Source organism: Dendropsophus ebraccatus, chromosome 1, assembly GCF_027789765.1.
Source record: "Dendropsophus ebraccatus isolate aDenEbr1 chromosome 1, aDenEbr1.pat, whole genome shotgun sequence".
In the NCBI taxonomy this organism is placed as follows: Eukaryota; Metazoa; Chordata; class Amphibia; order Anura; family Hylidae; genus Dendropsophus; species Dendropsophus ebraccatus.
This window is the reverse complement of record NC_091454.1, coordinates 198,487,712-198,500,188: the sequence shown is the minus strand read 5'-3', so window position 1 is coordinate 198,500,188 and position 12,477 is coordinate 198,487,712. Positions and strand designations below refer to the sequence as shown.

The following is a 12,477-nucleotide window of genomic DNA, read 5'->3' as shown; positions in this document are numbered from 1 at the left end:
TCTCTGAGACGTCTACGTTGTTAAGGACATTCTGGCCATGAAGACTGTCAGAGGGAGAAGGTTCTTCCTGGTGGACTGGAAAGGATTTGGTCCTGAGGAGAGGTCCTGGGAACCCGAGGCTAACATCCTGGACCTAGATCTCATCAAGAGGTTCCTGCAGGTTAGAAAGAGGGGGAGGCCAAAGGGGGGGGGTACTGTCACGGCCGCGGCGGCGTCCCGTGCTCCGGGCCGCCGCCGCGACCTCCCTCCATCTCATGCAGCTGCAGGGACCCGGTGCAGGGACCCGGCGCTGCTACATGTTCGGCCCCGGGGGGCGCCTTACCTGGCCCCGCTCCTGCCTCCGTCTGTGCCGGCCGGCGCGCGCGTCCCCGCCTCCTAGGGCGCGCGCGCGCCGGCTGTCTCGGATTTAAAGGGCCAGTCCGCACCTAATTGGCCAGTTGCACCAATCACTCCCTATTTATTCCAGCCCTGCCCCACTACAGGTGTTGGAGCCTCTACATGCTTCCCATAGCGTTTGGCCCAGCTCCCTGTTGTTCCTGATTCCCGTCCGTTACCTGGTTCCTAGTCCCTGTTCCTGATTCCTATCCGCCACCTTGTCCCTAGTCCTTGTTCCTGGTTCCTGTTCCCCTGCATCACCATTGCTCCTGTGTATAGCCTGTCACCTGCGGTTACGTCCACTGGCCTCTGCAGCACCATCTCCTGCCTACTGCTCCTGCCACGCCTCGCCTGCCGTCACCAGCAACCAAGCCAGGGGTAGCGACCTGGGGGTCGCCTGCCGCAGCAAGTCCATCCCGCCTTGCGGCGGGCTCTGGTGAAAACCAGCGGCCCCTTAGACTCCGCTCCCTGGGGAGGTTAGTGCCATCGCTGGTGACGGTCCAGTGGATCCACTAGTCCAGGCGTTACATAAGCTTAGGAGACCTAGCAATGCATTACCTTGCAGCTGACTGATTTCAGGTTTAGGCTAGGTGAGTGCCACCATGGGGAACGTAAAACCATACTTGGTGCTTACTGAACTCAATAGTTTGTCTGTACAATGCATACACATGCTGGGACCTCTACACTGAATGATGCTTCCCTTGCGTCCCAATGGCATCACAACGATAGGGGTATTATCGCCCCTGCGACAAAGGAATATTTAATGAATAATAAGTAACTTTTAATCATTTTCAAATTAGGCCCCTCCCACAGGAAGTATAAATAGTCCCTCCTCCCCACAATCATCAGTCTTTTTTTCTTCGATTCCTCCGCGCCAAGTTTCGATTCGGACTCTGATGAAATATCTAGGTCTTCTCTCATCGGCCGCAGACACAGTCCCGTGGGCATTGTGGCACATGCGATACCTTCAGAGGGAAGTTCTGACAGTTAGGAATCGAGAGATAGAAGATCTAGAGACTCTCCATGTGCTGTCCACAAGAACCCGTCAATCTCTAACCTGGTGGAGACAGGTCAGACATGGGGCCGACATAATGGAACCACAATGGATAACTATCACCACGGATGCGTCAGGCTCAGGTTGGGGAGCACATATGGAAGAGATAACTGTAGCAGGCACTTGGAACAGCCAGGAAGCAGCTCTTCCATCGAACGTACGGGAACTAAGAGCCATCTATCTAGCCCTTCTTCATTTTTCTCAGAAATTACTACAGATGGCTGTCAGAATCTGAACGGACAACATTGCTTGTGTTGCGTATATCAACAAGCAGGGAGGTAGCAAATCTCCCCTACTTCTCAGGGAAGTAGAACATATCTTCAATTGGGCAGAACCCAGATAAACGAGACTGACCGCTATTCACATAAGAGGCATCCACAACACGTTAGCAGACCGTCTGAGCCGAGGTCTTACGATTCCAGGGGAATGGTCGCTTTCAAGGAAAGTGTTTGTCCAGTTAACCCAAAGGTGGGGACATCCTCAGATAGATCTTATGGCAACGAGAAACAATGCCAAACTGAGAAATTTTTGTTCCCTCTACTCGGCGGACAAACCGACGGTGGTGGATGCAATGACAATCCAGTGGAAGTTCCAGTTGGCCTACATCTTTCTGCCGATCTCTATGATTCCCAGGGTTCTGATGAAGATCAGGCAAGATCAAGCGTCAGTCGTCATGATCACACCGTTTTGGCCGAAAAGATCGTGGTTTGCCCTGCTCATGATGATGAGCAGAGGCGAATTCTGGAAGCTTCCACTCCTGCCAGACTTGATATCCCAGGGTCATCATCTTTGCCAGGACCTTCCCAGTCTCAACCTCACGGCTTGGAGGTTGAGGGGTCCTTATTAGGACCAGAAGAATTTTCTGAGAAGGTCCTTCAAACTTTATCTCATGCTCGTAGTCACTCAACCAATCTATCTTATGCTCGTATATGGTGAATTTTCCACTCTTGGTGTGAGTCTAAGGGTGTGAATACAACTAAACCTTCTACTCCTCAGCTTTTGGAATTCTTCCAGGAAGGATTTGACAAGGGTTTAACACCAGGATTTATCAAGGTTCAGGTTGCGGCCCTATCGAGTAGACTTCTTCAAATCTCTGAAGTAAACAGTTTCATTAAAGCAATCACAAGACTGAGACCAAAATTGACCAGACATATTGATTCCTGGGATCTGTCATTTGTTTTGCAGCAGTTATGTCTTCCCCCATTTGAACCACTGAAGTTAGTGGACTTGAAATTTCTTACCTTGAAGTGTACTCTTCTTCTGGCGGTGACGTCTGCAAAACGTGTAGGAGAACTTCAAGCTCTTCTCCATATATTATGTTCGCAGAAGATCAGGTCACCCTTAGATTTTTGCCGGGATTTATCCCTAAGGTGGCCTCATTTAGCAATATCAATGAGCCTATCGTCCTTCCGGTATTTTCACCTTCAGATCCATCCCAACATGAGATAGATCTTTCCCTATTGGACGTACCTAGAACCTTAAAGATCTACTTGGACAGAATGGGTCCTTTAAGAAAGGAAGAAAGCCTTCTGATTTTGTTTTCGGGGAAAAAGGCCTCTAAACCGTCCATTTCAAGATGGATTTGTGAAGCTATTGAGTTATGCTACTCCACGGCTGGTAAATCACCACCATCTTTTACCAGAGCCCACTCTACCAGGGCTGTCGCTAGTTGGGCAGAAAGATCATTGGTTTCTTTAGAAAACATCTGTCAAGCTGCTTCTTGGTCTTCTGCCCCTACATTTGTGAAGCATTACAGATTGGATGCTAACTTCTCTACCAGAACAGCCTTTGCCAGATCTGTGCTTAATGCAGCTGTTCTGGATGTCCCGCCCTTAGGGGATGATACCTGCTAGTTCCCCTATCGTTGTGATGCCAATGGAACGCAAGGGAATCAAAAATTATAATGTTAATTTGTTTTCCCTAAGACCCATTGGCATCACAAGTCTCCCTACCCTTGTGTTATTCTTGTTATTGATTAATGATTGTGGGGAGGAGGGACCTAATTTGAAAATTATTAAAAGTTACTTAATATTCATTAAATATTCCTTCGTCCCAGGGGCTCGCAGGGGCAATAATACCCATATCGTTGTGATGCCAATGGGTCTTAATAAGCAAAAATTATAATGTTAATTTTTTTCCCTATCAAGAAAGGTCTTTGTCCTTCATGTCGGCAAATTTGAAACCCAAACGTTATAACATTCTAACTTTCTTTTTGGGCGCACCATAGGGTGTCAACCACATAGGATGGCAGCAGGTAAGGTAGAAAGACTGTGGTTTAGTGTCTGAGGATATAGTATTGGCACTAGGTTTTAACCATACAGATACAGCTTCTATAGTTTTTGGGAACTATCATCATGAAATTCTGGGTTGACCAGAATCTCTGCTGGGCATGAGTTTAGTCACTGTTGTTCCCTATAAAACAGACAGATGAATGAAGCTTTCGTCCAATTCTTCTGCAGATCGACTGCTATATCAGTGGATCCCCTCTCACAAATGAACATTACATTGGTGCCACACGTGGAGAGTTCTATGGAGCAGAGCATGATATTGCCAGGCTGAGCCCAGAAACTGCAATCTCCATCAGACCTGAAACTCCTATCAAGGGCCTTTACTTGACAGGTGAGATAAAGCGAAGGTAATCTGAAACCTTCTTTCATCTGAGTATACTGTCGATTACTTTACTTGTTCAGCATAAGATTAGAAACAAAAGATGCGATCAACGACACATGAACGACTTTCCGTTGGTCATTTGATCGTTGCCTGCATACACACGAAAAGATTATCACTTAAAGCGACTCTGTACCCACAATCTGACACCCCCCCCCCCCCCCCCAAACCACTCGTACCTTCGGATAGCTGCTTTTAATCCAAGATCTGTCCTGGGGTCTGTTCGGAAGGTGATGCAGTTATTGTCCTAAAAAACAACTTTTAAACTTGCAGCCCCGTGCCCAACGAGAGTATCTGTGCCCTAACTTTGCACCACCCCTCCTCCCATCCCTCTTTATCATTATTGCCACTGGAACATTTTCTCCTGTCTGAACATTGCACAGGTGCCTTAACGATCCAGCCCATGTTCAGTATTCACACAGCTGATGAATAGGAGACAATCTGCCAGGAGCATTCCTAATGATGAGGAGGGTGGGGAGGAGGGACAGAGAGGTTGTGCCAGCCTAATGCATAGACAATCTAAGCCCTGGCCGTAGAGCATGGGGCTGCCAGTTTAAAAGTTGTTTTTTAGGACAATAACTGCATCACCTGCCGAACGGACCCCAGGACAGATCTTGGATTAAAAGCAGCTATCCGAAGGTACAAGCAATTTGTGGGGGGTCAGATTGTGGGTACAGAGTCACTTTAAATTTGAACGATAACGTTTTTTTCACATGATAATCGTCCTGTGTAATAGGGCCCTAGGAGATCGCAGGGGTCTGACTGCTGAGACTTCCCCCCTCAGTCTCGAGAACAGGAAGCTCTATTCATAATCTACGGAGTAACCATATCGAAAGAAGGAGCTGCAGATCCATTCAGTGGGTGATTTTGGGGGTTCCCCTTTGGAGATTGCAGGGGCCCCAGTGGTCTGACCTCTGCAATCTCTTAGTTATGCCCTATCCTGTGCATACTGTGGATAGGGCATAAGTACTCAGATATAAATACCACTTTAAGGCTAGGTTCACGCAAGCATTTTACCCTCCACCACAATTCTGTTTCGATAACAGACAAATGGAACCTGTCAAACACCCGAGTAATTTCAATGGGTTTTTATTGTTTTTTCCGTCCAAATAAACAGAACGTGGACGAAAAGTGCATGTCCGGTTTTTTTTTACATTATAGTCAACGATGAGGAGTCTAAACAGAAAGTATTTCCGTTCATGTCTTTGCAACTTATCCGTCATCATCAGTTTTTTCCACTGAGCATGCACGGAAGTGAGTAACCACGAAGGAAAAATAAACTGATATGCAAACGGGTGTAGAAAAGTCTGTTTTTATGCTAAAATTCAAACGGACCATCAAGAGAAAACAGATAATTTTTCAATCAGTTTGCGCTTATCCGTTAATTTAATATAGATGAATCCGTTCGTAAAGATGACAAACACAGGTGTGGACCCAGCCTAATGGTATTTAAAAAAACAAAAACATTTGGGTAGTTTTGGTAATGATTAAAGTTTTTAAATAAAGTAAAAAAAAAAAATTAAAAAAAATCTGTTGTGGGAGGTAAATAACCATTAACGTCCCCAATGACAATTCTTTGAATTAGACCATCTTTCTTTTTCACCCTTCTTAGGTCAAGATCTTGTTGTATGTGGATTTGCCGGGGCTCTACATGCAGCAGTCATAAGCGCCTCTGAGATCTTAGGACGTAACCTTTTTCTAGATCTCATGATACTGCGAAGACAGATCCTACAACACAAGACTAAGAAGGCTGAATGATTCATGGGACACCAGACCCTGCTGGAAAGAGCAGCACTAAAAGGGCATTATATTAAAAGAATTATGGGATGAACTGTGAATAAAATTGGCACAAAGCATTGCAAGAGACATGTACTACCTGTGCTATGTTTATATCAATCGAAATCTGTACTGTATTCCATATAACACGGGCTGTGCCAGTTCAATAAGGAATGTAAATCAATACCTAAGGTAAAGGACAATGGACAGTTCAGGCGCTATCGATTTATAAATGCCGTTCTCTACCTATATATAAAATCTTAGCACTCCATACAAAGTCTGGTTGCCAGGCAGTGTGGCCGTAGAAACCAGACTGTCAGACAGACCTAAATTAGTGTAACTTAGATCATCTATGAATAAATATGGTAGAAAAGTTTTTACCAAAAGTTAGCTTCAGTTTTATTTCAAGAAAAACAGAAAATCTGAGAGTAATGAGAAATTGAGTGAACAGGCCGCTAAATCCGCAGAGGAGAAGAGGTGAGGTGTGAGTATCGCCCACCCGGCACCTCCGCAATCACTTGTCCTTCTCTTTCTGTTCTTTCTCTTTCTTCTCTCGCTCAATCTTTGCTTCTTCCTCCTCGTGCAGTTTAATCAGCTCCTCCACCTCTTTCTGTTTCAGTACCCGGATCTTCGTCTTCCCGTTCTCACGGGTTAACGTGGCGATTTCAACTGGAAAAAAAAGATATCAAATAGTTAAAAGGGGTTATCTGGAGTTAAAAAAAACATGGCCACTTTCCAGAAACCTCGCCACTCGTCCCCAGTTTGGCAGCTTCGTTTCATTGAAGTGAATGAAGCTGAATTGTAATACCACACACAACCTTAAGGACAGATGTGGCGCTGTTTTTGCAAGAAAGTAACTGCTTTTCCTATTCCTGGATATGCCTTTAAAGGGAAGGTCTGGGGAAGGGGTAAGAAGGCATGGCAGTCACTGCCAGGTCTTAAAAGGATGTAGACTGTTCTGTCTTCACTTCAGGGTTGTTCCACCTTTACCACTTAATGAAATGATAGCACATGGTCAGCCACTTCCTACAGGAACAACGATCAATTGTTCCGACACTTTCATTAATTTCCATGAAGAGAGTCAGCACCCAAACATTACCAGCATTTGGTTGATATGAGGAGCGACTGTGTAAATTCTGATGATAAATTAAAGTGTAACTATTTAGACAGTAGACTGCTGTTGACTGATCCCATGACATGATCATTCTACATCAGGGGTGTCAAGCTCATGGTCCTTCATCTGTTGCAAAACTACAATTCCTGTCGTACAAGGCTTTAGCTGTCTGGGCATAGGATAGGATTTGTAGTTTTGCAACAGTTGGAGGACCAAGAGTTTGACACTTGTGTAAAAAGCCATTCCTGGATTGTGATATTAAAGGGAATCTAACAGCAGGTCAGGCATCCATCTTCAGGAACCAGTGGACTTAAGGAGTGCCCCCAATACACCGAATGAAAGAGACATAATAAATGTGCATAAAGCTTTCCTGTCTCCTGTCCCATTAGAATCTATAAGCAGGTTTGGACAGCCTAAGCTGCCGTTACATTCCCTTTAAGGAGGACATGAACAATGATGATCCTGCAGAGACTTGCAGCCCGGCTCTCACCTTTCTCTGCGGACAGTTTACTGACATCCATCGTTTTGTTGAGGACTTTCACAGCAAGTGCTAGAGCTGACTTCAGTGTCATGTCTCCTTCCTTGTAGTCTTGTTTCAGCATGGAGACTGCAGCCTGCGGGGAGATCAGCATCATGTCACCAACAACATTCAGTCACTGATATACTTTCTTTTTCAATTCCACACTAGGCCACTGCTTGCTGTCAGTGACTAGGATCAACTCAGTCCTGATCATGTGTAGTATGTCAGAGAACTCCCATCAAACAGACAGGTTTTTAGACTCTGGATAAAACCAAGAAAATTTCCATTCACTGACAGCAAACAAAAAAATCCTTAAAGTGAAGCTTAAGGGCTAAAGCACACGTCCACAGAAACCACTCCGTGCACAGACAGTGTTCTGTGACGTGAACCTTGGAGCTCTCAGCATCATGATTCATTATGATGTCGGGAGCTCTGATACTGTTGGTCAGTACACCAGCGCGAACTGTCAAACAGTATCGGAGCTACTGACATCATAATTAATCATGATGCTGGGAGCTCCAAGGTCAACGCCAAAGGACACAGTCTGTGAACGAGTGGTTTCTGCGGATGTGTGCTTTAGCCCTAAGTGACACAGAAATTAAACCAGACGGTGACGTGACCACCATGAAGTCTATGATAAAAGCAGCAATTTCTCTTACCGCGCTGTTGTTGCCAATACAAGTGGCTTTCCATCCCCCGTAGTTCCCGCTTGGGTCGCTCTGATACAGCTGAAAACCGTAATGCTTATCCCAGCCGATGTACAGGAGGGAGACGCCAAACGGCCGTTTCCCTGAGGGACAAAAGCAAACTCATCAAAATCTATTCAGGACAGTACAGAGTCAGAGCCGAGACGGCGGAGACGCTAAACCTTCAACATCGCGCAGCCCGACTAGTTCTGCTCATTCTCCTGTTTATAGCAGATTCTGCCAATCAGTAATAACCTCCATGTGGTAATTGTGGCCTCTTGTACCCTCATGATAACACTTCCTGTCCTAACTCTGGCCACACTTGAAGAGATCTAAATTCCTACATGCATCAATGTCCACATCACAGGGCCTGAAAGCTGCTGAGTGTATAATAAAGGAATACAAGCTGCCCAATAATAGTAAAGGAGAAGTCCGGCAAAAGTTTTTATTAAAGTATTGTATTGCCCCCCAAAAGTTATACATATCACCAATATACAATTCTTATGGGAAATGCACATAAAGTGTTTTTTTCCCTGCACTTACTACTGCATCAAGGCTTCAATTTCTGGATAACATGGTGGTCACTTCCTGAACATGGTGATGTCACTTCCTGGATAACATGGTGGTCACTTCCACCCGACTCCCAGAGCTGTGCGGGCTGTGGCTACTGGAGAGGATGATGGCAGGGGGACACTGAGGGACACAGGGCACTGAAGGGACACTAAGCATCCCCCAGCCATCATGCTCTCCAGCAGCCACAGCCCGCACAGCTCTGGGAGTCGGGTCGTGACATCACCATGTTATCCAGAAAGTGACATCACCATGTTATCCAGAAAGTGACATCACCATGTTATCCAGGAAGTGACATCACCATGTTATCCAGGAAGTGAAGCCTTGATGCAGTAGTAAGTGTAGGGAAAAAAGCACTTTATAAGCATTTTCCGTAATAAGTGTATATTGGGGATTTGTATAACTTTTGGGGGGCAATACAATACTTTAATAAAAATTTTCAACGGACTTCTCCTTTAATGCATGTCCTATAATGCATGAATACATTGGAGTAGAAGTAACACCACCAATGTCAAAAGTGGACTCCTATTGGGTGACACAGGGTTCTATTCACGCACTCTGCACCCATAGACAGATACTAAATAAAAAGGTGGCTTCTCTCTACTAAAGTCTATTCTGTAACTCCTATAGACTTCAATAGAGGGTGCTGCAACCTGTTCACCCAAAAACACAATGTCTCACCTCCGAACTGTGTGTATGCCTGCTTGATGTCGCACAGTGCAGTCACCAACTGCTCACATGGGATGGGCTCCTGGTACTGCAGTAGATACCTGGACACAGGGTGAAAACAGTAAAATGAATCTCCACCCGAAACATTCAGCCCCCCAAAGTCCTCCCAGTATCACTCCTCACTATGGCGGTCAGGAGAAGTCAAACTCTGTGTCAGAACTTCCTGCCAATTGGCTGAATATATCTGCCATCCAATCACCACCCAGCACATGGATGGGAAGGACTTGTAATCGATCGTTCATAGTCAGCATAATGATCCGTGCACAGACATGCATTGGTCTTATTGATTTCAATGGCCTGAATGTGGTCAGCTTGACTGAAATCAATGAGGTCTGTGTGTATAGTGTATAGGTACATCAGCATCCCACTGTGGGAATACCCTCCCAGCAGTTCCGTCTTATATTATTTATCCCTGATCCAAAGAGACAGGGGATAAATGATGAGTGTTTTTCCATTTCTCTCACCTCTGTGCGATGAGTCGGAGTTCGTTGGTAAGGACGTTGGCATCAGAGGTGATCCCGGCCACGCTGCACGCCATGTCACTGAAATACAGAAAGGGGGAGGGGGGTTAGTGCCTCCACGGTGTCACCCACCATCTTGGAATCTGAGTCTCTTTAAAACGTACTCGTTCAATTTGTAAATTTTCTCTGAAAAGAAAACCTCGTCCAGGAGTTTGTGGATGTTCCGTCGCTCGGCCGCCAGCAGGACGCCATCATTGGCCAAAATTCCTAAGCAAGTGCCAGCGTGTCCGATGGCTTCCATGGCATACTCCACCTGATAGAGACGACCTGCACAAGAAAGTAAGTCACTGACTGAGACGGGACCTGATATTATACAGGGCAATCCCAGTAATCAGGCACAAAGTTTAGGAATCTGTGTAAATTTGGCGCATTTTGCGCTACTTTATTTACTATATCTGTGAGGGACACTGTCAGTATATACATACAGTATTCTATACAGAAGAGATCAGGAAGAGGAGACTACAATGAGATCAGAGAACGGCTGCAAAGTGAAAGTGAAAGAGACGCAAGACGGGGAATTCTGACTCACCCTCCGGGGAGAAGATGGTCGTCCTCGAGTCATATCTCCGAGACTGGAAGACAAGAAAATAGAGATTGAGGCGGGAGAGAGAGGAGCCTGAGCATTACACAGCGAGAGGGTGTCCGCCATGACACGTCCTCCCTCCCCCACCCACATTATATCCCTGACATCTCACCATTGTGCAGCTCGCTCTGTACAGTCACGATGATCAGCGAAGGCTTCTCCCACTGCGACAGGAAAAAGTTATGTCAGATCACAGCATACAGTGTGAACAGGGGCGACCACAGTCCACTGCATGGGGTGCCAGCATTCAAAGGGGGCCGCCGGACACCTCCGAGGGGTAAGGGGAGGGCGCCGCCGGACACCTCCGAGGGGTAAGGGGAGGGCGCCGCCGGACACCTCCGAGGGGTAAGGGGAGGGCGCCGCCGGACACCTCCGAGGGGTAAGGGGAGGGCGCCGCCGGACACCTCCGAGGGGTAAGGGGAGGGCGCCGCCGGACACCTCCGAGGGGTAAGGGGAGGGCGCCGCCGGACACCTCCGAGGGGTAAGGGGAGGGCGCCGCCGGACACCTCCGAGGGGTAAGGGGAGGGCGCCGCCGGACACCTCCGAGGGGTAAGGGGAGGGCGCCGCCGGACACCTCCGAGGGGTAAGGGGAGGGCGGTGCCGGACACCTACGAGGGGTAAGGGGAGGGCGCCGCCGGACACCTCCGTGGGGTAAGGGGAGGGCGGTGCCGGACACCTACGAGGGGTAAGGGGAGGGCGCCGCCGGACACCTCCGAGGGGTAAGGGGAGGGCGCCGCCGGACACCTCCGAGGGGTAAGGGGAGGGCGCCGCCGGACACCTCCGAGGGGTAAGGGGAGGGCGCCGCCGGACACCTCAGGGAAGGCTGCCAGATATTATAGATGGGCAAAGGGGTGTGGCTCAGCAGGCATCTCAGGTAGATGGGGCTACTATTCATGTATATGGCTACTAATCATCTCTATAGAAAACTGCCAGATACCTCGGGAGGATGGAGCTACCAAGCACCTCGGGGATGCTGGCGGACATGTAGGGGTCTCGGGTGGCAGCAGACACCTGTGGGAATGGGGGGCAATGCTTATCCTCGGGGGCAGGAGACAGCCCGGGGCAGTGGCGCAGTAGTAGTGGACACGGGGAGTCAGGCATGGAGGATTCCGCACTGTCATGGTCCCCTCTCCCCCTCCGTCCTCTCTCTATCCTCGGGTAGCTGAGCCCCCCGCTCCCCCGCTCCCCCGCACTCACCGCTCGGCCTGGGTTTTCCGGGAATCACAACACAAGGGACCCGGCAAGAGCGCTCAGTCACTGCACATAGGAACCAACATGGCCGCCCGCGCATGCCCAGTACGCTGACAATTCGCAAAACGGGCATGACGTCATCCAGCGCCCGGCCCGTGTCAGCCATCTTAGATGTGGGCACAGTTGCCCGTAAGCGGTATTTGTGCCATTGTAGGCTCCATTCGGTAATTCTCTACCAGCGCGGCTTACATTATGACAGAAAGGAACACATCATACGTCAGAGAGGAATGCACGGGAGAGATAGGAAAAGGCGCATATGTGAATGACATTTTTAGTCATAATAATATATCAGACTAGAAGGTAGTCGCGGTGCGTCACTCCATAGATGGGATGTTTCAAAGGCTTTGTATTCCATATTTTTTGGGAGATGATTGATCATTTTAATCCCCATACATCATTAGATTGCTTACACAGATAAATGCATAACTTATATATCCAGTAGGTGGCAGCAGAGAGCGCGCTCCCTTCTGGAGGTGAGATACAGTACTTTGCACTTCTAGTATTATAATGGGTGTGACTGACACCAACTGGTCAAAATTGTGTACTGAACATTGTACATTAGCTCAATTAAAGTGTATTTGTGATGATAAAAAAACTATAGGGGCACTATTGGGAGGGCTGACTACTATAT

At 47.6% G+C, this 12,477-nt stretch overlaps 2 protein-coding genes across 2 annotated transcripts in view; one reads left to right on the top strand and one right to left on the bottom strand.

Annotated features, from left to right (window-relative positions):
* LOC138766650 (all-trans-retinol 13,14-reductase-like) overlaps positions 1 to 5,962 on the top strand; it is a 39,957-nt gene extending 33,995 nt beyond the window's left edge. Inside the window, exons 10-11 of the mRNA XM_069944254.1 lie at positions 3,889 to 4,048; positions 5,709 to 5,962. Coding sequence (XP_069800355.1) covers positions 3,889 to 4,048; positions 5,709 to 5,854 — 306 coding nt within the window. The 3' untranslated portion in view covers positions 5,855 to 5,962. The remainder of the gene's footprint in view (positions 1 to 3,888; positions 4,049 to 5,708) is intronic.
* A 284-nt stretch (positions 5,963 to 6,246) lies between these two features.
* PSMA4 (proteasome 20S subunit alpha 4) lies at positions 6,247 to 11,863 on the bottom strand. Its single transcript, XM_069944280.1, has 9 exons — positions 11,793 to 11,863; positions 10,708 to 10,759; positions 10,542 to 10,584; positions 10,117 to 10,279; positions 9,956 to 10,033; positions 9,444 to 9,532; positions 8,166 to 8,296; positions 7,477 to 7,600; positions 6,247 to 6,541 (listed from the first exon to the last, which is right to left on the bottom strand). The coding sequence occupies exons 2-9, from the start codon at positions 10,708 to 10,710 to the stop codon at positions 6,387 to 6,389; spliced, it is 786 nt and encodes a 261-aa protein (XP_069800381.1). The 5' UTR covers positions 10,711 to 10,759; positions 11,793 to 11,863; the 3' UTR covers positions 6,247 to 6,386.
* Between the last annotated feature and the right edge of the window lie 614 nt (positions 11,864 to 12,477).

What these genes read in the sequence shown, in the direction of transcription:
- PSMA4 (XM_069944280.1), bottom strand. An exon ending in GACCATCTTCTCCCCGGAGG is followed by an intron (nt 10,280 to 10,541) that starts GTGAGTCAGAAT and finishes TTTCTTGTGCAG; the next exon opens with GTCGTCTCTATCAGGTGGAG. An exon ending in AAAATTTACAAATTGAACGA is followed by an intron (nt 10,034 to 10,116) that starts GTACGTTTTAAA and finishes TCTGTATTTCAG; the next exon opens with TGACATGGCGTGCAGCGTGG.